The sequence below is a fragment of the Aptenodytes forsteri genome, unplaced genomic scaffold, assembly GCF_000699145.1.
Source record: "Aptenodytes forsteri isolate BGI_AS27 unplaced genomic scaffold, ASM69914v1 Scaffold284, whole genome shotgun sequence".
NCBI lineage: Eukaryota > Metazoa > Chordata > Aves > Sphenisciformes > Spheniscidae > Aptenodytes > Aptenodytes forsteri.
The window spans coordinates 3985463-4006954 of NW_008794445.1; the positions used below are offsets into that span (position 1 = coordinate 3985463).

General features: G+C 38.7%; 1 protein-coding gene across 2 annotated transcripts in view; it reads right to left on the reverse strand.

Annotated features, from left to right (window-relative positions):
* The window catches only part of TCF20 (transcription factor 20), a 45395-nt gene that overhangs the window by 10970 nt on the left and 12933 nt on the right, over window positions 1-21492 (reverse strand). For both annotated transcript variants that reach the window (XM_009290037.2, XM_009290036.2), the window contains exon 2: window positions 5142-5235. In XM_009290037.2, coding sequence (XP_009288312.1) covers window positions 5142-5235 — 94 coding nt within the window. The remainder of the gene's footprint in view (window positions 1-5141; window positions 5236-21492) is intronic.

The following is a 21492-nucleotide window of genomic DNA, read 5'->3' on the forward strand; positions in this document are numbered from 1 at the left end:
CTAGCTAGTACATCAGAAAGGAAGATCATACGAGGATCAGGAAGAATAGTCAGAAACCTCGTACCTCATGCCTGATCTGCACATGGAGCTCGATTTCTTGCTAAAGCTGGCATTTTTGTTGCAAATACTAATAGCAGATCCAATTAATAGCAATTTTTTTGTTTCTCTTAAGGGACAACTATGAAAAATTTCATCAGTCACTGCAGAAAAATCAGCTGAATACCAATAAGGCAAAACTTGTTCATCATTACAAAGCTGGCCTGGATTTCAGTTAGCAGTTCCAAGCATTTTATATCACAGATTACAATTCATCATGAAGTCAGACACATAGCTATGATCAGTTCATTCTGGCAGAAAGGGAAAAAGAACTGAGACTCGTCCTTGTTTGTACAGATTTTTCTCCATAAAGTAGTCAGGGAAAACCTAAAACATTTTTAATAGAAGCAATTATTCTTCTGTGTGCTTCACACTTTGTCTCGCCCTCCGTGTTCTGCCTGTTACTCATCTTTAATGATACTTGTGAAGACACAGGATTTCTGTTCTCTGAAAATTCATTTTATTTTGCTGCTAGTCTTTCCTAATTTACAGTCAAAAATCTTTTGTATGTGAAACTGCCTACGATATATGTTGTGGGGACAAGTGTGCTGCAACAGTCAGGATCTGACTCCAGGTGGGGAGGAACAAGCAGAGGGAGAGGATACAAAATTTCAGAAAACAAAGATCCTGTTTCCATGGAGACATCCCTAGGACTAAGTTATCTTGAGACATCAGAGGCTCTTCATAAATTTGGACAGACACAAGCCAAACACAGACAATGTTAACCACAGTCATTTCCGTATAAAAATTACTTAAGTGGCACTACTGATCCTGATTTTTATGCAAATGGCTAAGAGGAGTTCAGCTCTCTTGCACCCTATATCGCCAAAGATTACTTTCTATGAAAGGAGATCTAAAGGAAGACTGAATTAGGCTATATAAAAGCATCCATATGTACGAACTGGCAGCTTATGAAGCCACGTGCCTTGCACAGCAGCCAATTAGCAACAGCGGTGCAAAACCTGGCTCCTCACCAGGGTGGGATTGGAAGCCGACCATCAGCGCAGAAGCCAGAGCCCAGGTCGCACCGCAGGGCCAGCCTTCAGTGCTGTAAGTAACCAAAGCCGTTTTGTGGTATTTCACCCTCCGGTCCTTTACCAAAGATGTACTGCCTTTCAAATGAGGCACAGTAACTGACAGGGTACTAACTTCTAATCCACACCAATGCAAAGGTAGAAACACGCTCACGGTGCAACTGCGTAGGAGTATGACATGCATACTTCATCCCAGCTAAGGCATGGTCACTTCCAGGGATGTTACAGTAACTCAGTCAAACACCAACTGTTATGACTTGAGATACCCTAAAAACCACTCCAGCAAGTGTTTTCTGTTTTGGGGTTTTTTTTTTGTTTTTTTAAGATACAAAAACAGTCATATGTATTCCAAAAGCCTGAGAACCCTCATAAATGTCAGCACAAACCTCTGAGGATTCAGGATCTGTCCCAGATCCTCCATAAAGCAAGGTGGCACCATCCTTCAAAGCAGGACAGTCAACTTCAAATGAAACTGCCACAGAGCTCAAGGAACTTGAGAAATATCTGTATCTGATTCACTACAGGAAAGACAGCAGCACTGCATAACCAATAAAAAGGGTTTATAGGCAGACAGCAGGCTGAGGAAAGAGAAAAGAATGCTTATTTGCTTCTCAAGGAAGCCTACATTTTCTGCTTGGGCATAAGTGAAAATCAAGTCCTATTCCATATAGCTTATTTCTTTTATACAGATTTATTGGAAGAGCAGCTATAGATTGAGACAGTTTGATTACACCCACAGATAAACCCAACTGCAAACAAGGTCTTTTACTGTCATACCATCAGGCTGAAATTTTGAATGCTGAGAATGTACTCCAGGCTGAGCTCTTTTATTTGTTTTGGTCAAAAACTTCAGCTAAAGCAGTCAAACCATTTCCTTAAAACTCGTTCTTGGAAAAAGTTATTCTGCTCGTGTTAAACATCCCAGCCAATTTTCTCTGAAAAACTCTTAACATATCCTGATTTGCAGTAGGACCTGAATTTTAGCTATGGCATGCCCTTGCCAGCTTACCACAAAATCAGCAAATGTAACTCTTTGCAAAGAGGGAAAGGGATTTTAATCCGCACATCCTCAGAAGAGGTTTCTTAGATTTTAGTAGCTAGATCATTTGAAAATTCTAACAAACATGCTTTTGTTTGGGGGTGAGCAGGTCTTTCTTGCAAATGAACCTCTGGCCTGAGATTTAGGCACCAGAACCAAGAGCAACTGAAGCTGTCAGGGAACACTTGTAAGGCTCAGGCAGACTGAAGGAAGAAGGTGACCACTTCAAAACTGTAAAATGGGAAGCACAGGTCTAGAAGGCAGCAGAAGTGAAAAGGTTACTGAGAAAGAGAATCTGGAACTGGAGAAAGAGTGGAGGCTAGCAGGATAAGGAGACTAGTGCTAGTAGACGTTAGAGGCAGGGAATTAAGGACGAGTGCCAGCCAAAGGAGGCTAAGACTGAATCAGGATTGATTCAGCCAGAAGACTGGAGACTAAGAACTGGTGGGATAAGGCACACAAAGGTGAAGATCAAGGGCAATATACAAGAACAAACGGGGACTAGCAGGGTTAAGCGTGACAAGGAGCTAAGTTAGGAGAACCAAACAGGAGTAAGAAGTCCAGAGATGAAAAACAGAGCTAGGAGCAAGAAAAGCAGAGGAGGTGGTGATGTAAGAGCAAAGAGGATGAAGCCAGAATGACAGCTAGAAAACCGGGCAAAGGAAAAGCTGGAAAGGAGTAGGGAGAATTGGGTCTTACAAAGAGACTGGGATAAGAAATTTGAGAAGAGGAACCTGAGACCAACTAGATAAAGAGCCTGTGGCTGGTGTGAAGAGCCGGAGTGGAGAACATATCAGACACATACAGACTGAAGAGGAAGAAACAGAAAGGAAAATGTATAAAGAAACAAAGAGAAGTCTTTGTTCTCACTAAATCATAATCTTCCTGGAGTGAAAAGAGAGATTCACCAGTTATGTGTCACTCCGCTGCTATTATTTAAATATGTTTGTGAAATTCTCAAAAGTATCCCATCTCCATGCAGCTCTAGCCCACTGAGTAGCTTGCAATTTATTACTGCCGTATTACTCAAAGGAGGAAAATTAGCTTGGAATGGTGTGCTCTGACAGATGGCCACATGACAACGTGATGTCTCATAAGAAAATTAGAAGAAAATGAAGTAAGCATAGCCTTGCAACTTGAACACAAAAAGCTACTCTAAAAAAAATCTCAAAGCTTGCAAAGTCAAGACAAATGTGAGGAAAAGCCAAATTTAACGTGGCCCACTTCTACATACATGTCTACCATATAATATTACATTTAATATGGACTACATAGTATGATTATATACTAGTTTTTGTACAGGACACTGCCTCTTCCGTGCATAACACAGAACTGCTCTTGGGAATCAGTCATGATTGTTCAGTAAATTTGTCACCTGGAGGATCCTACCGCACTTGCTGGAGTTAATAAGGAAGGTATATCTGAAGAAAAAGGACAATATCTTAATTTTGATACCTGTGTTTAGAACATAGAAAACGCTACATACTGCGCCTAGTAACACAAGAATTCAAATTAAGCACCCCAAACTACTGGGAACATTCACTGTAATTTATTTTGCTTTTTCATGATATTGAAAAGGGCAGGTCGCAAACCAGAAACAAAGTACTAAACACAATATGAATGCAAATCTGATGATTCTGTCTCTCAAATGTACTGTAAATAAAAATGTTAATGTTCATGAAACTCTTAGGCATGACAGAGATGAACATCACAGAAAATTCCACAGTTCCACTTTCAGAACTGAGATGGAATCATATACAGTAAATAAAATACAGAATCAGTGAGGACAACATATGTTCATGAATGAGTACCCTTTCATCCTACAGGCTGAGGTAGGGCCTTATGGAAAAAGATGTCAGTTTTTAATAAGGCAATCACTACCTTGTAAGATACATTCATAAGAGACCAAAATTAAATTTACATGGACACCCTTATTTCTGGCAACTTTGAGTGTGTCATTTTTGCAACTGGAATAATATTTCTTTAAGACCTTATTTCATGTAAAATCAAGGATTCTCCATCTATACTGTGGTACTAGTAGTATTCCACTGTAATATCAATTTCATTAAAAACATTTCTATTAGAATAAAATGTGGTGCCCCAATAGGGTGGGATTTCACAGTGAGAGGTGCACTGTGAGCATACCTACTTCAAATACTGTTAACATTTGAAAAACAGCATAAAATAGGTGGTGAAACAAGTGGGCTGCTGTGAAAGTGGGATGATAAACAGGAAGCTTGCAATTATTTGCCATCAACAGTTGTAATCTTGAATCCTTACCTGCCTGTTATCAGACTAAGCTTCATATGATAGAAGTGAGTTACGGAGGACTGGAATAGTGGGACATTATTCATTCTGAGCTGCGATTTTTTACCCAAGAATAAAGTTTATCTCCATGAAAAACTTTCACTATTGTACACAAAATGCCAACTCACAACCCCAGGCTCATAGCTGGAGACAATACCATCCAATGATGAAAATTGGACCTACTCAAGAGACTGGCTGAAATGCTTCTATGGAGGGAGAAGGAAGGTTGTGCTGCAAGTGGTACTGACGATTCTACAAACACTTTGCACTTGAAATCATTCCTATGACTATCCATAGGAGTGTAACCCTGAAAGAAGAAACACCTTTCTGGTTACTTGCACCCTTTTAACAAAGGGTTTCTATTTTTTGCAAGAAAAGAGTGGTCATTTCTCATATTGCAGCCAAATTTCAGTCACTGTAGCTGCATTCCCCAAAATCAGGCTTTGTCTGCATTTTCAGGTAGATTCTTTTTCATTACAAGTTCCATCTTGTCCCAACGCGTTACTGTACACTGTTTATCTGATGCCATTTCTCACCGTTTATATTGTATCTTCATAGTAGGTGAGAAACTGAGAGGGAATAAATCTGTAAAGTACCTTGGAATTATTTAGTGTCATATGTTTTGAATAAACATGAAATATAGTTAGCAAGTCATTTGTTCTTACCTGCATCGATGGCACATGGGTAATGGTATCGGAAGGAGCAGCCTTTGTTGTAGCAGCCTAAGGTGGCTCCCGGTTCCTGGCAATGGGAACATTTCTGAAAGGCAAACCAAAAAATGGCAATGAAGACTGCAATCATCCTTCCAAATATTTATATTTTCCTGGGAATTTTATCAACCACATTCCAGCACAAATTTCTCGAGTATCACAATGTTAGACTGTATCTTTCCACACCATACAAAGAAAGGCCTTTGGAATAGACAGCAACATAAGCTCTGTCAAACAACAAACTTTTCAGCTGTGCTAACCAGGCAAGTGATACCAAATGTTCAAACCAACCATTCAGAAAGAACTTGAAACACTTCTCAAATCCGTTTCACTGGCCTATGTTTCAGTACCTGACAATGACATCAGTGTTAAAATTAGAGGAAAAGAGCTTTTTTCATTCTACAGCAGCTTTAGAATGAGAATTAGCATGACAAAGAATGATTTAGAAGATACCATTAGCGTAAAAGTAATTTGGTTACATCATTTTCATTATCACTAGCAGTCCAAGAAGATCAAGGCCAAGTTGAACATTTTTTCACAGGTGATCAAAAAGGGCTTACTGGGAGGAGAAGATGCCATCAAGGGAAAATACCTCACCGTCACAGAAACGGCACATCTCCAAAAGAAACGCCTGCAGTGCTAGAAAGATGCTCATACATTTATTTTCAAAGTAGTAAGACTCATCTGATGACCACATTCAATTTTCATTTCTTAAATCCTATTATCTCAACTGGTCAATGATGTATTTAACCATAGTATCAGACAGATGTGAATGCAGCAGAATGAAAGCTACTCACCCCTTTACTTCATCCTGAATGACTTAAGGAAGTAGGCCTATTGTGCATCTCATTCAGACAGCAGCTTTATTTCTTGAATGTATGCAGTAAGTAATTTTCATTAACTAATCTAACACTATGATGAAAGCTGATTTCTGTCAGGTTGACATTTTTCCCTTCTAAAAAGAAAACAAGGCACATGGCAGAAACCACCAAAGGCTAAGAGACCACTACTATTAAAAAATTAAAACACAAAAAGACTACTGACAGAAAAAGAAAAGATGACCTAGAATAACTTTTGAGTTATACTTAAGAAAGACAGGAATTTTGTTTTGCTGATAAACACAACCAACACCACAATAAGGCCTCATATAACTGCTACAATTCACCTTGGGTTTAGGCTATAAGAAGTTGCCTTTGGTCACTGACTGCACACAGAGAGATGATGATATTATCTAAAAACTCTTTTTCTGACAGAAAAGCTAGTGTCAAACTACATGTGCTCTGTTAACACTATCAGCAAGCTACACCTGTACAGCACACAGAACAGATGTGCTCGAACCAGCAGTGCACCTGGCACTGGACAAAAGCATGTTGTTTTTACCATACGGGGAGGCTCATATGCCAAGATGACCACATCAGCTAGACCACACTTCTTCACATCCCTGAATAACATAACACGCAGCAGGGGAGGTCTGCGGAATAGATAACAGCCACAGCGAAGTTCCTTGCTCTGCATAGTAAACAGGGTTTTGGTTACAATATTTCAAAAACCACTAAGAATATGTGACAGTCATTGCTCTTCCTACTATTCTATGCTACACAGAGATTACTATAGTTTGTATTTAAATAATTGAACGAGGATGAAAGCAAAACTAGCTCCAGCCATAAACCAGGTGGTCCTCTCCAAATCAAAGCAGATGCAACTAACAGAAAAAAGCTTGTGAGACGTCAGTTCTCATGACATCTACAACTGCAGTCTTGAATACTGCCTTCTCTTTTCGGTTATGCCAAAGCATCCTGAACCTGATCTTCAGCGCTCCCTATTAAATTGTGTCTATCTTCTAAGCAGTGAATGTGTATCATGACAAACTACGGCAGCATTTATGATGTAAAGAAAGCGTCCCCGAGGCCTAGAGACACCCAAGCAGCTTATTTTTGCTTGTCAGAACACAAATGCTAGTTTCCAAAGGTTAAAAAAAACCACCTAAACCAATATTTAAATGCAGCCCAAAACATACGGACCTCTAGCCAAACTGCAATGTAATTCACTCTCTCACGGGAGTAAAACCAAGTTTCATGTATAGAAAATGTCTTTTCCTGGCTATGAAGTCAATCCTAGAAGAATATTATGTACTGGCAATAGTCCCAGATTCACCTATGCCAAGTATTCACAAAGTGCAGCTTGAGGAGTTCTGAACCAGAGCTCTTTACCTGTATGCTTTATTCTTGCTTTTAGATGTGGCTGACTGAGATTAATTATTCTAACAGGACAGAACCCAAATTGACTGTTCTTTTCGAACACAGATATGAATTTCTAGTTTTGTTCCTCAGAGGCATTCTGTCCTCCCCACTTTATCTCGTCTTTGAAGTACCATCACACTGTTGCAACAGAAGAGGGTATTCTTCCCTGGAACACTGTGTCCTGTACAGAGCAGCCAATAAGAGCGTAAGAACTACAGCAGTAGAGATTAAACTGCAGCTGTGTAAAATATTTCTTAACTCTAAAAAGGCATGTCTTAAAAGAGCGTGCTGTGCAATACAGATGAAAACAAGAAGATCCCTAGCAAAATTTTTGATACTTTTCCAAATGTTAATTTAGTCTTTGAACTTATTCTTTGTTGCATCTAGTGTGGTTCATCTTGCTATTCTGAAACCTGCAGCAGAAACACGACAGGCATTTTGACAAATTTTAAGTATGCCTGTAGTGCTCAGCTGAGAATGGGTACGGAATACTTTCAAATCAGTTGTAGCTAGGACTGATTGGACAGGAAAAGTGGGTAGTTAAGATGCCAGAGCATGAGCATCAAGCCTTCATTTCCCCTTTTTTTTAAGTCTGTCAGACCAACTAGATTATTACCAAGGTTACCTGCAGCTATGCCCACAACAGCAATTCCCCAGTGGACTACAATACCATTGACTGCTCAAGGCAGAGATCATCTGCTGCTGCTGGCTCCCCTGCTGCTGAACAAGTCTCCATTCTGGCAGATGCTTCTGCTTTTCACAAGCCACTGACAGTCTAATGGCCCCATTTCGTCTACCTCCTGGGACCCCCGACCATCTGCTTCTTTCAGGGGAAGCTGGGGGAACCACATACACAATAACTACTCTTTTCTTCCAAGTTCTTCCTTCTTGACACACCACAGAGTGACTGAACAAAGCAGACACCCTACAAAGCTGTACGGTTCTAAAACAACTTAAGAGTCTATCACTTAATCTTTGAAAGAGACTATCATCATGTACTGCCACATGGTTTCCAAATATATCCAGGTGTTTCTAGAAAGACAGAACAAAATGATTAAAAAATTTCTGGATGGTCTCAGTCTTCTTTTGCAAGACATCACTGTTGTGCCTTAGAAGATAAAAAGACGCATAGTTCCTGCTAATACTTTTTATGGCTTTGGTCAGAACCCTTATCCTTATATATTTATGTTTCAAAAGAAAAAGAAAAGATGTACACTACAACCAGAAAACATTCTAGAACGAAAATAAAATCACAGAACTGCATACAGGAAATGTGTGAATTTGGCTTAATGACCACTAATTGTTCTCTTTGGTCCATGAGCAAATTTTCACCCAAACTCCACCATCCTGCAGCCATTCACCAGCAGATGGTAGCAGCCTGCTTGTCACTTGTAAAGGAATTATAGCATTCTTAGCCAGGGAAACAGCACTCAAGCTCTCATGGGAAGAGAAATTCCTCTTGCTCAGTAAGCAGCCTGCTTAACCTCCCCTGCTTGAAGGAGCTGAAGGCTGGTACTTGGAGAGTGCTCCCAATGGGAGGTGCCAATGGACAGTAATCATTGCCAGGCATCTAATCAACTCCTGGCTTAAATTAAAAAAGAAAAAAAAAAGGGGGGGGGGGAAAAAAAGGGGAAAGACGACCACACAGCAAAGATTGATTCAGAGGTCCTATCTCCACAATTCATCTCTGGCTACAAGGCACATATATCTCACTTAGAATAGGCTGGAGAGACTGAAAAGTGCCATTTAGAAGAGACACTCCATCCCTTGAACTAAATTATCAATAGTATTAAAGCCAGATACATTGTCTCTACCTCTCCATGCTATTAGCGGCCCATTTCTTCCTCGCTACAGCTCATCATTCTCTGTCTACCAAAATGAAGTAACACCTAACCTGGAAGTGTGAACAGTAGGGGGACAGCTACCACAGCGGCAGCAAAGCTGTTCCGATTCATTCAAAATACTAAAACATGCACTAGCTATACTTCTTCTGCTTTAAGGTTTTTTTTTTTCCACTGCGATTTGTATTCCTTCATTACTACAAGACTAAACTCTTCTGACAGCACACTGCTGTAAATGTAATAGATAGGGGTGTGGTTTTTGGATACCTTTTTTTGCCTCCCTCAGATTTGTACCCAACTCCACATAAGTGTTATAACATACACATGTCCTGGGCTACCTACCTTCCTCCTCCCAACCAAGCACAAGCTTTTAGGCTTGTGAAAAGAAGTGCCCTAAGCTGCTCAAGTAAAACACACACCTTAACTTTTCCCTTTGGCTCTGCACTGACACAGATAATGTCTTTGTCTAAGAGTACTGGAATCCCACAGTGGACAGGGTTTTGCTGGTGGGAGGACGGGAGGTGCCAGACTAGCCCTTCCAACATATTCTGGGCAGCAGCAGGAACAGTTGCTTAGAAGAAGAAATTAATTGCTTCTGCCTAACGCTAATATAAGGTGTTTTCAGATGATTCCTGCACTATCTTTCTTGTGGAACAATTACCAAAGCAGTTTAAGCAAGGACATTCACAACAGATACAACTGTATCGTATTTTCTACTGTATAATCCAAAGAGTCTTTTCTTGCTGATCAGTTGCTTCTTTCAGTTTGCTCACCTGCACACTACACTCAGGCCTCATTCTAATTTCCTCTCTTCCAAGCACCAGTTTTTCCTTTGTTCTCTGTTTTCTTCCCTTTTCCTTTGCTTTCTAGGTATCTCCTTGTTTTATCCCTTCTTGCATACCAGTGTCAAGAATGCATAAACAGAATAAAATGGAAAGCAACAACTGAAGGTTACTAAAAAAGAAAAGCAAGCAAAAAATGAGATGTGTGGCATTAATTATACAGGTACAAGTCTTCACTTTACATGTTATATGCATTTTTCATACTCTCTCCTTCATCTGTTTAAATTATAAGCTTTTAGGAAAATAATTGCTTCTGTATAATTGCACTGCACAAATGCAGATGTAAGATAATGAGGATTTCAGAGTCAGCTGCAATATTATGAAGGAGGGCCTTCTGACTATTTCTGATTAAACAGTTGGCAGGCTAGGCAGAAGCTCAGATTTAATATCCAGGCGAAAGGGCAACAGAAGCAGCAGGCAGCCGCATTCTCTTTCCTGGAAAGCGGGATGCAGAGAGACAACTTACTCCAGCAAGCTATAAGGAAAGCTAAAAAATATATGTACTGTTTGCTATAGGAGAAAGGAGTAAGTGATTTTGGAAGACTGCTGCAAAAAGCGACTGAGATGAAAAAAGAGAGGGTGGGCAGACATTTTTAGGAAACAGCACTTTCACTCTGATGTGCAGATACTGGTTAATGAAAAAATTTGCTTATGTGACTGGGGCTAGAGATAACAACCAGTACTGAAGGATACAGAATTATTAGTTTCCATTTCCTGTCAAACAATTTAAGTTCTCCAAAAACTAGGCACAGAATGTCAGAAAAATGAACTCCACAATTAAAAAGATAAAAATCCTTTAAACTTGTATTATTAAAAGGTATCTCTTGCCAATGATGATATACTCCTTTAGCAAGCAAATCAAGTAATAATAAAGGAAAATAGTCAATGAAGTAAAATTGGACAGCTATCTTCAAGGCAAGAAACTAAGGACAAATTTAAATTCCAAGATTTCAGCAAACAGACAAAATCAATGATCTGGAAGATGCTATACTAATAAAGCTGCATTAGGAAACACAGTAAAAAGTCAGAACTGCAGTGCTGCACGGGCTACTGAAGCACAAAGGGAAGCTGCAGTTCAAAATGGATGGCATGGAAAAAAAAGCAGAAGAAATACAAGAACTGAAAAATGTCTTAAAAAAGGGAAATCCTATTCAATACATACAAAACTGATTAAAATACAACAGAAGCACTTGAAATGAAGAACACAGCATTCTATTTCCCTCAACTCAAAGGAAAAAGAAAGTAACAAGAACAGAAATAAATTTTGACAATAAGTTTTGACAAGGAATGGTTTGCCAGCAAAAATTTCTAAGGTCCTATGCAGACACTTAAGCTATTCAACTGTACTTAGAGACTCTCGAAAAGGGGGGTTAACAATAAGGTGTGAAAACTTGTGAAGTTCATAAAATTATCCAAGGTAGTCAGATCTCAAACTGATGGTAAAGAGCTGCAAAAACATCTCACAATCCTGGATTACTATGTGATAAAATGGAGATGAAAATTAATGTTGTTAAGTGCAAAGTGATACACATGGGGAAAATATTTTCACCTATGCATATACATGATGACAGATTCTAAATTAGCTTTTACTACTCATGGGAAGGTATTAGTAGTCATCCTGGACAGAAACAACATGCAGTCCCTGCAACTGCAAAAAAAAGACAGCCAGAACGTAAGAAGTTATCAGGAAAAGAAATCGATAATGAAACCCAAATCTCCATTATGTCTATCTGTTACTCTTGTAGTATCCTGACATCTTAATATTGTGTGTGTTGCTGGTCACCCTATTAATAAAGGAATACAACAGATCAGGAAAAAAAAGAAACAGACAGACCACAGTGATAACTAGGAATGTAAAGAGCTTCCATAGAATAAAAGACTAAGTATTTTGGAAAAGAGGTAACTGAAGGGGGATTGAGACCTACAGAATTAAATATGGTGTGTGCATAAGGGAATGATTCTTAGGCATTTCCAAGAAGGAAGAGCAAATAACAGGTTTAAATTTAAAATAAATCTGCTTTTTGTCACACAACAAATAATTAAACTATGCAAGTCATTGCCAAAGAATGCTGCACTAGCCAAAAGATAAGCGAGTTCAAAAACAGATTAGACAAATTCATCGAGGATAGGTATGCCACTGCCTGTTAAATGCAGTGATGCGAAAGAGACTACTCTAAAGCTGTGATTGCTGAAAGGAGGGAGAAAATATGCAAGTAGCACTCTGTACATGCCTGGTTTACTACACATCTCCGAAGATAACTGGCTCCTGGCCGTGGCTGGAGACAAGACACCACAACAAAACACACTTTTGCACCTGCCTGGAATGACAGTTCTTTTGTAGACCAAGAGATTTGATTGTGAAATTCCACAATGAACAACAGAAAAAACCCATGCTTATTAAAAAGAATGTAGGCACCCAGAAATTACACTGTTAGGTTACAAGTTTTTAAGACTCTTCAGTCTTACCTCCGTAACAGGAAGGCTGAGCTAAACTGTAACACTATATATAAAGGGCTGAAATTTGATCTAAGCAATAAATTCATGTTCACTACTCCATACACGCCTAGGTGTTTCATTCCCTTGGTGAAGTGATCAAAGGCTTAAATGTGCATGAACATACTCTAGCAGACAAGACTGGTGAAAAGCTGAGAAAGTCATGGAGGAGGATGAACCCTCCCTGCCTCTCGAACAATGGAAAGAGAAAAAAACCCAGATGAAATAAGGACCAAGCATAACTGAACCAGAATGGAGGTTAGATACCTCAAGAGTAAACTGATGGTTAACTAAAACAGATTTGGCAAAATTGACAAAAAATAGTAACTTTAAATGGTAATGAAAAAACATGTTTAATTTCAAATGAAGCAGGCTAAGTACACACCTTTGTAGCCATTTCATATTTTAAAAGGAGTATTAAAATAATACATAGACTACCAAGTCCAAGACGACAAGAAATGCGTAAGTCTTGTTTCCTTTGACAACAAAGAGCCACCCTAGATGACAGAAACATTTCAGACAACCACTTACAAGTATAGGGATTTGAATTTGCTAAAGTATGCAAGTCTAGCAGAAAAAAAATATACAGTTTATGTTATCTTGGCTATTCATTTGGGGAATTAAACGTGCAACAGTAAGTGCAATTTAGTTACAAAGAGGTCTGAAAGATAGAAGAGCAGACTTAAAAGAGGAAAGAGAAACTCAAATTTTCAAGCAGTGATTACGTGATAAGGACATACAGAGTAGTGGGAACAGCACAGTCAGCAAGAGAGCACATTTACTCCAGTTGGATTTTCTGCCAGTACTAGATTTCTCTCTCAACCATCTTGGGTACTGATTACAGGAAATATCCAAATATATGGTGAATTTCTATTTAGCACAAGGTCTACCAAGTACCGTATAAAACAACAGCGTGCAGTTGCCTTAAAACAAAGTAACATCACCACCATAAGGGAAGAGGTTTTGGATAAACTAAATAATTACCAAAAGCTCTCCCCTGTAAAGCAATACCTTTCAGTATCAATGACTGGAGCGGCATAAAAAAGGAAAAAACTGACATAAACAAGAAAATGCAATAAACTCAAGGAATTTGTTTTCAAGAGGCAAACTGCATGACGGAACCAGTTTTTCTCTAGTCAAAGAAAAAAAGGGAGATGGTGCTTAGTATTTACTAAAAGGCTCAAATAAAAAAGGTCTAGTTCATTAAGGACACAATCACTGTTATTAGTGGCAGTGGATTCAACAGAAACAAAACCTTTGTAAAGGCTTAAAAATAAGGAAATGCTTTTGAGCAAGGCAAACTGCAAACGGAAAAGATTTTGACAGGATATTAAATACCTATGCAACCATGGCAGGAAAAAGGGTGCAGCACAAATCCACCCCTGCCAACAACTCAAAGACTTGTAACGTTGGACAGAAATAAACCATTTGTCATTATTTGTAATAACCTGTGCGAGCCCTCATCATAAACAGAGCCCCACTGTGCAAGACACTTTGGTAATACAGAACAAAGCGTTGGTGGATGCAAAGGGATGAAATAGGAATGGTGAGACTGAGCCAGCAGTGTTGGGCAGAGTCCATCACAGCAGCAGGCTAAGCATATCCAATTGTTCAGCAGAAATCCCAGACAAGAAGGGCTTTGAAAAAAATGCATCAATGAAAACAAAGGTAAACATGCAGGGTTTTGAAAGTGAGGCACTTCATTTAGGAATTTATAAAATTAAGCCAGGATGCACTGATTGGAAGTAGATCATACGTTCTTGAAACTGAAAGAAGAAAAAGAAGCAGGATGAAGGCAGATAAAGTAATGACGAGTAATTTATGTTTGAGGCATAAGAAAAGAGGAAGCCAAGCAGATGAATGTGAAAGAAGTAGGTATGCAAAAATGATAGTTTAGAAAATTTTTTTTGGTAACAGTATTCCAAATGGATGTTTACTCATTAATAAGAATATCAGTTCTTAAATTAAGGTCTAAAGAGCTGCTCCTATTGCCCAGTCAAAATATATTCCACTGCAAGTAAGGATAGGTGAAAAAGGTACAATGCTCATCTTACTGGAAAATGAACAACTTGTCTCTCTAGAAAAAGGGTAGCAAATAAAAATACTACTCAATACTGTTAAAGAGAGAACAACGAGAAGACGACAGCTCCTCCAGAAGGCTGCTGAAGCAGTAGTTGGCGGCAGAGCTATAATAAGGAGTAGCAAAGTGCACAGAAATATTCCTGAGGTCACTGGTGGCTGCTGCTACCACCCAGGAAAAGCAGCCAAAGATGAGCAACAACAGCAGGTCAAATTAATCCAAGAGAAGAGGTAAATGTGCAATGCTTGCGGAAGAAGAAATGCCTGCGAGTCAGTACATCTCTCTTTAGTGATAAGCTGTCAAGTAACACATCAGTGTTAAAAAAAAAAAAAAAGAAAAAAGATACAAGCTCATGAACTATAGCAATGAATAATCAATCATAGTTGAGGAAAACTAAAAAAATTAGTAACACACTGATGAAATTACCTCGGATACAGAGGAGATGCTCTATGTAAAATAATGTTTGCTGGCCAAAAATCTGAATGGGTTTAAAGAGGAATATGTTACTTCACTGTTCAATAATCATCAGGAAAAAACCTACAAATCATAATGATGTGTGCTGCTTAAACTGCCTATTACAATAATAGCTACTTTTCATGAATTCTAAACTGAATTTATTCAAAAATATCTAGGGTCAGTAGGCTTGCCAGAGACACACAAAACAGGAAAACTTCATATGAGCTAGCAGCAGTTTAGAAGTGGCAGCAAATATAAATAGCAGAAGTCCAAGGCCGGATGGCATTCCAGTTGGATATTACAAAGCAGCAGAGATAGTGTCAGTAGTTTCCTTAAAGGACAGACTTAATATTGTTCTCCTGGGAGAAGAACTTCCTCCACCTAAGGATTAAGGAGTGGTTCTCCCCAGATCTGAAGGGGAAAAAAACCCCAAACAACTAATGAAGATCTTTTGGGCCCAGAACACTGCTGAATCGTGGTAAAGGCAATAATATTATCTAACTATTTGCAAGCCACATCTTCAGTTTTTATATATCTAGATCAATCTATACTAAGATAAAAAGGACTGGTATGAGCCATAGACTACTAGAAATAAGTCACTGTGCAAGATCAAAGAGAAATTTCAATCTTTTTTCACCCGAGACAGAAATTGAAGGATACAGCCATTTTTGTTTTGTTTTTCATTTATTTTACACAGTCACACCCTCTTCTCACTTCTTATTCCTCCATTTTCTGAAGGCTCTAGCCCAAAAGCAGAAGTGTAAGTCAGCAGCAAGTCTTGTTAGACAGCTTCAGAGACTCAGAATGGAAAATTATTCTTTTGGCATTACCTGTTAAGCTATTTGTCCAGAAAACTGAATTTATTGGTAACTATTCAAAACTCCTGTTCCCCAGGAACTGCCTCTGCAGATTTCTGCTTAGAGGAATAGTACCATGTGGCATCACTGAAGAATCCTTATTCTCCCCAATGATAATGTGTGACACTTCAAAGGAGGAATAATTAAATTTAAGTATAGGAGTTAAGACTGCATTAAAACATCGTAAAATAGCTTTATGTACCTATAATGTGGGTATTGGAATTTTTCTAATGTAACCTAAACAATCTCTTAAAATTAACATCTAAAAAAAATTTGGTTTTCTGGAAAGCATTGGTTATGCATTGTGTCAGCCTTGAAATTTTAGTGATTAAATTTAACTTGAAAAGTTATTCCCCCAGAAAACACTTAACAATTAAATATAATAATGAATTTACATATGGTACCAGTACATTCAAGTTAGGATCTTCAGCATTTTAATTTTCTACAAGAAAAGAGAAAGCTAACATCAGATGAACATATAACAAAACATTTTTATTATCTTCTGTGGACCTGACTTTAAATGATACATGAACAAACTTTAAACTTAGCTTCCTCCCATTACATCTACACAACTAAAATGTGCAACCTTGTATCAGCTCCCTAATCTTCCAATTTAATTAAGAACATCTGACAATTTAAACACATACTGTACTTTCAATTTTCAAAGCACCCTACAAATTTGTCTTAATGGTCACAAAATAAGTGGTTTTAAAGCCTACTTTACAGAATAATTAACTGACTTATCAAAGGCCATGTAGAGAATTTTTGACAGCGCAGGCATGAAGTCTGAAAAGTTCACAGCTCTCAAACCTGAACTCAAGTACATGAAGTTGCCTTTCCCTCCCATTCCCCCCCCCCCCCCCTTTTTTTTTTCCTTTTAAGTTTTGCACTGAGCAGCAGTGTCCTTTAGAGAAAGTCCCCATTTCAGAGATACATGCCAGGACACCCTCCTCCTTTTTCCCCCTCCCTTAGTAGCAAGTCTTTTATGAAGCTGGACAGTCGTCTTTAATCATCAATAACTTTCTGAAACATAGCAAGCGTGAGTTCTCAGTAAGAATAAATGACTCAGAGGTGCAAGAAAAGCTGCAATTAACAGCAGTATGGTGCAAAGTACCAACAAAACCACATTTTGTGAAATGATAAGCCATGAGAAAAAGACAAACATACAGCTGAGTTAGAACTAAGGGACCTAAGCATAAATCAAAAGAAAATATGCAAGGAGCTAGAAACAGGGGGGAAAAAAAAATCATCAGTAAGTGAAGACTGCACAACCAGTTAACATCAACCTTTAATATTTTCCCAAACAGAAGGAAAGCTTAGGACAGACAAAAATTAGCTGGTTGAGATAAGGCTTAACTGTATCTACGCTATGATCGGTTGTGCAACCAGGCCTCAGGAAGACATACACAATCTATTTTTACCACTGGTAGCTCAGGTACTGACAAACAGCACAGCTGCAGCACGCAGAGCCCTGGGCAGGCTTTGCCACTCACCACAGTCTTTGTGTTTTGAGCAGGGTTGGTATTTTACGCTAAGTCCTACACTGTTATGTCTACCCTTACCAACAGTTCAGCAAGTCTAAAGACAACTTAAGTAGATCTACATGATTAAAGTCACACCCTGAGCACTGCTAGAATTTCTCAAAAGAAACGGCACCTATTTTAATCCTTTTAACTGAAGAGAAATGCCTGCTTTAGGTTACTCCGGCTGGCAAATTAGGCCAGAGGACTGGAGGGAGTATCCAGTCCCTAGTGCCTCTATATCATGGAACAGCAATAATAAAGAAAAACCCCTACTTTTTCATATGTCTAGACAACTAGATGGCTGCACTTGACATCAGTAATAAATGCTGCAAAGCTATATACATTTGAGAACCACCTTAGACAAATTTTAAAATGTACCTTTTATTGAATTTACTAGTTTTTGTAATTAGTAATATCATTCTGGAAAAACTTTCTATCTGTAGTCATGGTCTTGACCAGTCCACTCCTAAACCATTTTAAGACATCAGTTTGTACTTGCACAACCTGCTGTCCCCTCCTATTCCTAGGTGGGGCATTTCCCTGTATCAGTACTGACACTAAGAGCCCAGAAAGCTGGTCCAGCCAAAAAGTTCGCTTGATAAAAATTGAGGGGGGCGGGAGGAGGGGGGGTAGAATTTGCTGGCCAGATCAGCTACCTGACTTGGTTCAGTCACAGAGCAGTAGTGCTGGCAGAAGGGGAGGCGTGGGGAAGAAGAATGGCTTCTAACAACCCTAACTTAGCCTGAATGAAATTACCACCATATTTCATCTTCACAACAGACGACTCAGTGGAGCAGAAGTGGTTTACAAGGGACAGTCTTCGCTCTTTTGTACCTTTAACAGCAAAGGAGCCTTGACCTTTTTGCTATATTCCTACCTCCCTCCACCCTCATCTTATTCCACTTCCCCCAGCCCTTGCCCTGCACTCATCTTTCCCCTAATTTACCCCACTGTGGCACAAAGCAATCAAGGACTGCCATCACAGTAAAAATGGGAATTTCATCAAGCGGGGGGGGGGGACACGACACGGACTCTGAAAAATGAGTTTTAGTTGTAGCAAGGAGTGGGATAAGACTGTGAAAACCAGCATTACTGTAAGAGCAACTCAGAACTTCAAACGGCCCTTTGAGGAAGACGACTATTTTTGGTAACTCCCTACATGAGGGCTAATCCACAGCCAGCCTCTTGACCTATGTCCAGGCTGTGCTGTTTTGGCCATTTGCTCCATTTCCCACTCCTATCTCAACACTGCAGCAGGAACGAACTATCGAGGGCAACTAACATCAGAATTCCCATCCCCATATTCCCCAAACAACTTTGTGCCCACATCTCCAGCTATGTACCTTCTCAACATGGCTCAAGCCACTTATGCTCGCCCATAGCTTTAGCAATACAAGACTGCTGTTAAATGCTAATTGCTTACTAATGAAAACTAATCATCATGCAATTAAACTTTAATCACTAAGCAGCTGGCTGAGATTCAATTCATAACAATGAAGATTCATTAATAACTTTTTTCCAAAGTGCTCTATCCATGAAGACTATCCTGTACTTCACACAGAGTCCAGCTAAGTGTATGAAATTGTTTGAAAAGTATTTCCTCTGCCAAGAAAGAAAAAAAAATTACCCCGAGCACAACACTAAGAGTAGCATAGCTTAGATTAGCTGAAAAGGATGGTTTTAAGATTCAGGGAACCCAAACTCTGTTCCTATCTTCTTCCATAACCTCAGGCAAAATGCACAGCACAGACAGAACCTCTTTTCTCCAATTCTTGTATCTGCAGAGTAACATTCTTCAAGGCAAAAAACTGAGTTTTAATTTTGCTGTAGTTTCTAAAATTATTACATGAATACTCATCATACTTCAGTTTTATTTTTACTCATCTTTCTAAATCTAGGGAAATTAATCTAACCTCTTTCAGAACATATTTCTAATTAAAAAAAGATATTGGGGTTATATAACTAGGTTTATAACGGGCAAATAGAAGAACATTTACTTTTGAAAAAAAAAGTTTAAAAACTGCTTTCTATATTGTATTTTTTAAAAAAATCTCACACCACAATCAGTGTCTCAGTTTTGCCTGCACCATTCCTACCCGAGTCTGGCTACTGCACAAAGCACTATGCTTACATAGCTTTTTATGAACTTGGTTTGCATTACAGCATTTGAAGAGCTTTCCTTTATTATGAATAATAAATGGTAGAACATTAGTATAGTTTTAGCATTATTTTTGCTTATTCAGTGATCAAAGGATTCAGGGTAACGATTTTAAAAATAAAATGGAGAAACTGTAATTTTTTTTTATTTAAAAAGTTTACAAAAGATAGAATGTAATTTTAATAATACATACAATACTACAGGTCATGAATTCTTACCTCCAGAAATTAACCTCTTATCAAACTGAATGAGCAAAGATAGATTAAGTAGTAATATTTTTTTCCAAAATCAGGGAAAATATTTAGGGTTTGCATTTTTCGCCTAGTTGTAATCAAATATAGGCCATTTTAAACACAGAGGCGTGGAGCAGAATAAACTTCCAAAGTTCTTGAATGTCCTTCAACACTTATTTGTTAGTAGCATTCTTCTAATGAAGGGGATACAGCTCAAGTGACAACCATCTGGAATTAGTCTAAGTTAAAATAAGTTCAGTTTAAGTTAACAAAACAAAACACAAACAGCACAACAACCCTCTTCCCCAATTTTAGGGAATCTTAACAACCTTTTTGCCAGCACAGCTTAAAAAGATTCAAGCTAAAATAACAGATAAATGGATTTGTATTCACTCGCTACTGAGAATTTAGCAAGAGTTTGGCATCTTTACAGTAACAGGCAACTTAAATCTTACAAAAAGGATTGTGTGAGCTTGTGGATAGCCAGACAAAAAGCTCTAAAGCTTTGTTTAGAAATCTCCTGCACAGAGAAGGCCCCACTCACATTTGGAAGTGCTTCTTAGAAATTAAAGTTACTTAAATGTATTTTTAAATGAAAATTGTACATAGATTTCGAGGATCCCTGATGCTTTATAGAAAGGCCACAACTGTGGAATGAGCAAGCTCCTCCTTTTTACATACAAGTTTCCAGTGCTCCTGGCTACAACTAACGTAAGTGGTTAAACATCCTATTCTTTCCCAACACTCTATTGTCAGTACATCTATTTTCCGCTTTCCTCACTCCACATGCTAGACAAACAGTAAAATATAAAACCACATGCAAGCACAGACATAATGCCCATACTTCGGGACAAGCTAATGGCAAAGGAGTCTGCTAATAAAGATGCACAGAAATTACTTCCCTGCCCACCCTTCATCTTCTCTTTGCCCCCATACAAAAGCTCAATACTGGAGCAGTCTTTCCTCTTTTCCCAATATCACCTTTAAGTTTGAGACCTCAACTAAACTGTACTTCCTGCCATCTACAATCCATGATCACCAATATGCTGCACCAGTTTTACCTGATTTCTACTCACAGTAAAGCCAAGGAAAGCCAGCTTCATTTCACAAATGTAATTAATGGTTTCCAATCACTCAAGATATTGAAATATATGCATCAGAAATGTAGATGTGGATTCTATCTGCTCACCTCTTCGGCATTTGAGGCTTGCGATACCAATATACAGAGCTGCTGTGAGCTATAAAGTGCTGTAGCGCTAGTCATTCACACTTCTAGGTTCCTACCAGAGGAAGGCAATGAACTGAGATACAACAGGGGCTCCTACCAGGTTCTCATCTCTGTGGCGGCACACTCTCACAGACCAGGAGTCATGACAACACAGAGAGTTTCAGTAGCGCAGCAGATGGCAATGCCTTTCTGAGAAAAGTGAATCTGAACTTCATTATTCAGCCTGTCTTTCAGAATTTCTTCTCCACCCGAAATTTCATGCTTCCTTATTTTTCTAACACTGCTGAAGAATATTAAAGACACTGCCATTTCCTGAGGAATGAAAACGAATGTTAAACTAATTGTACTAAGGACT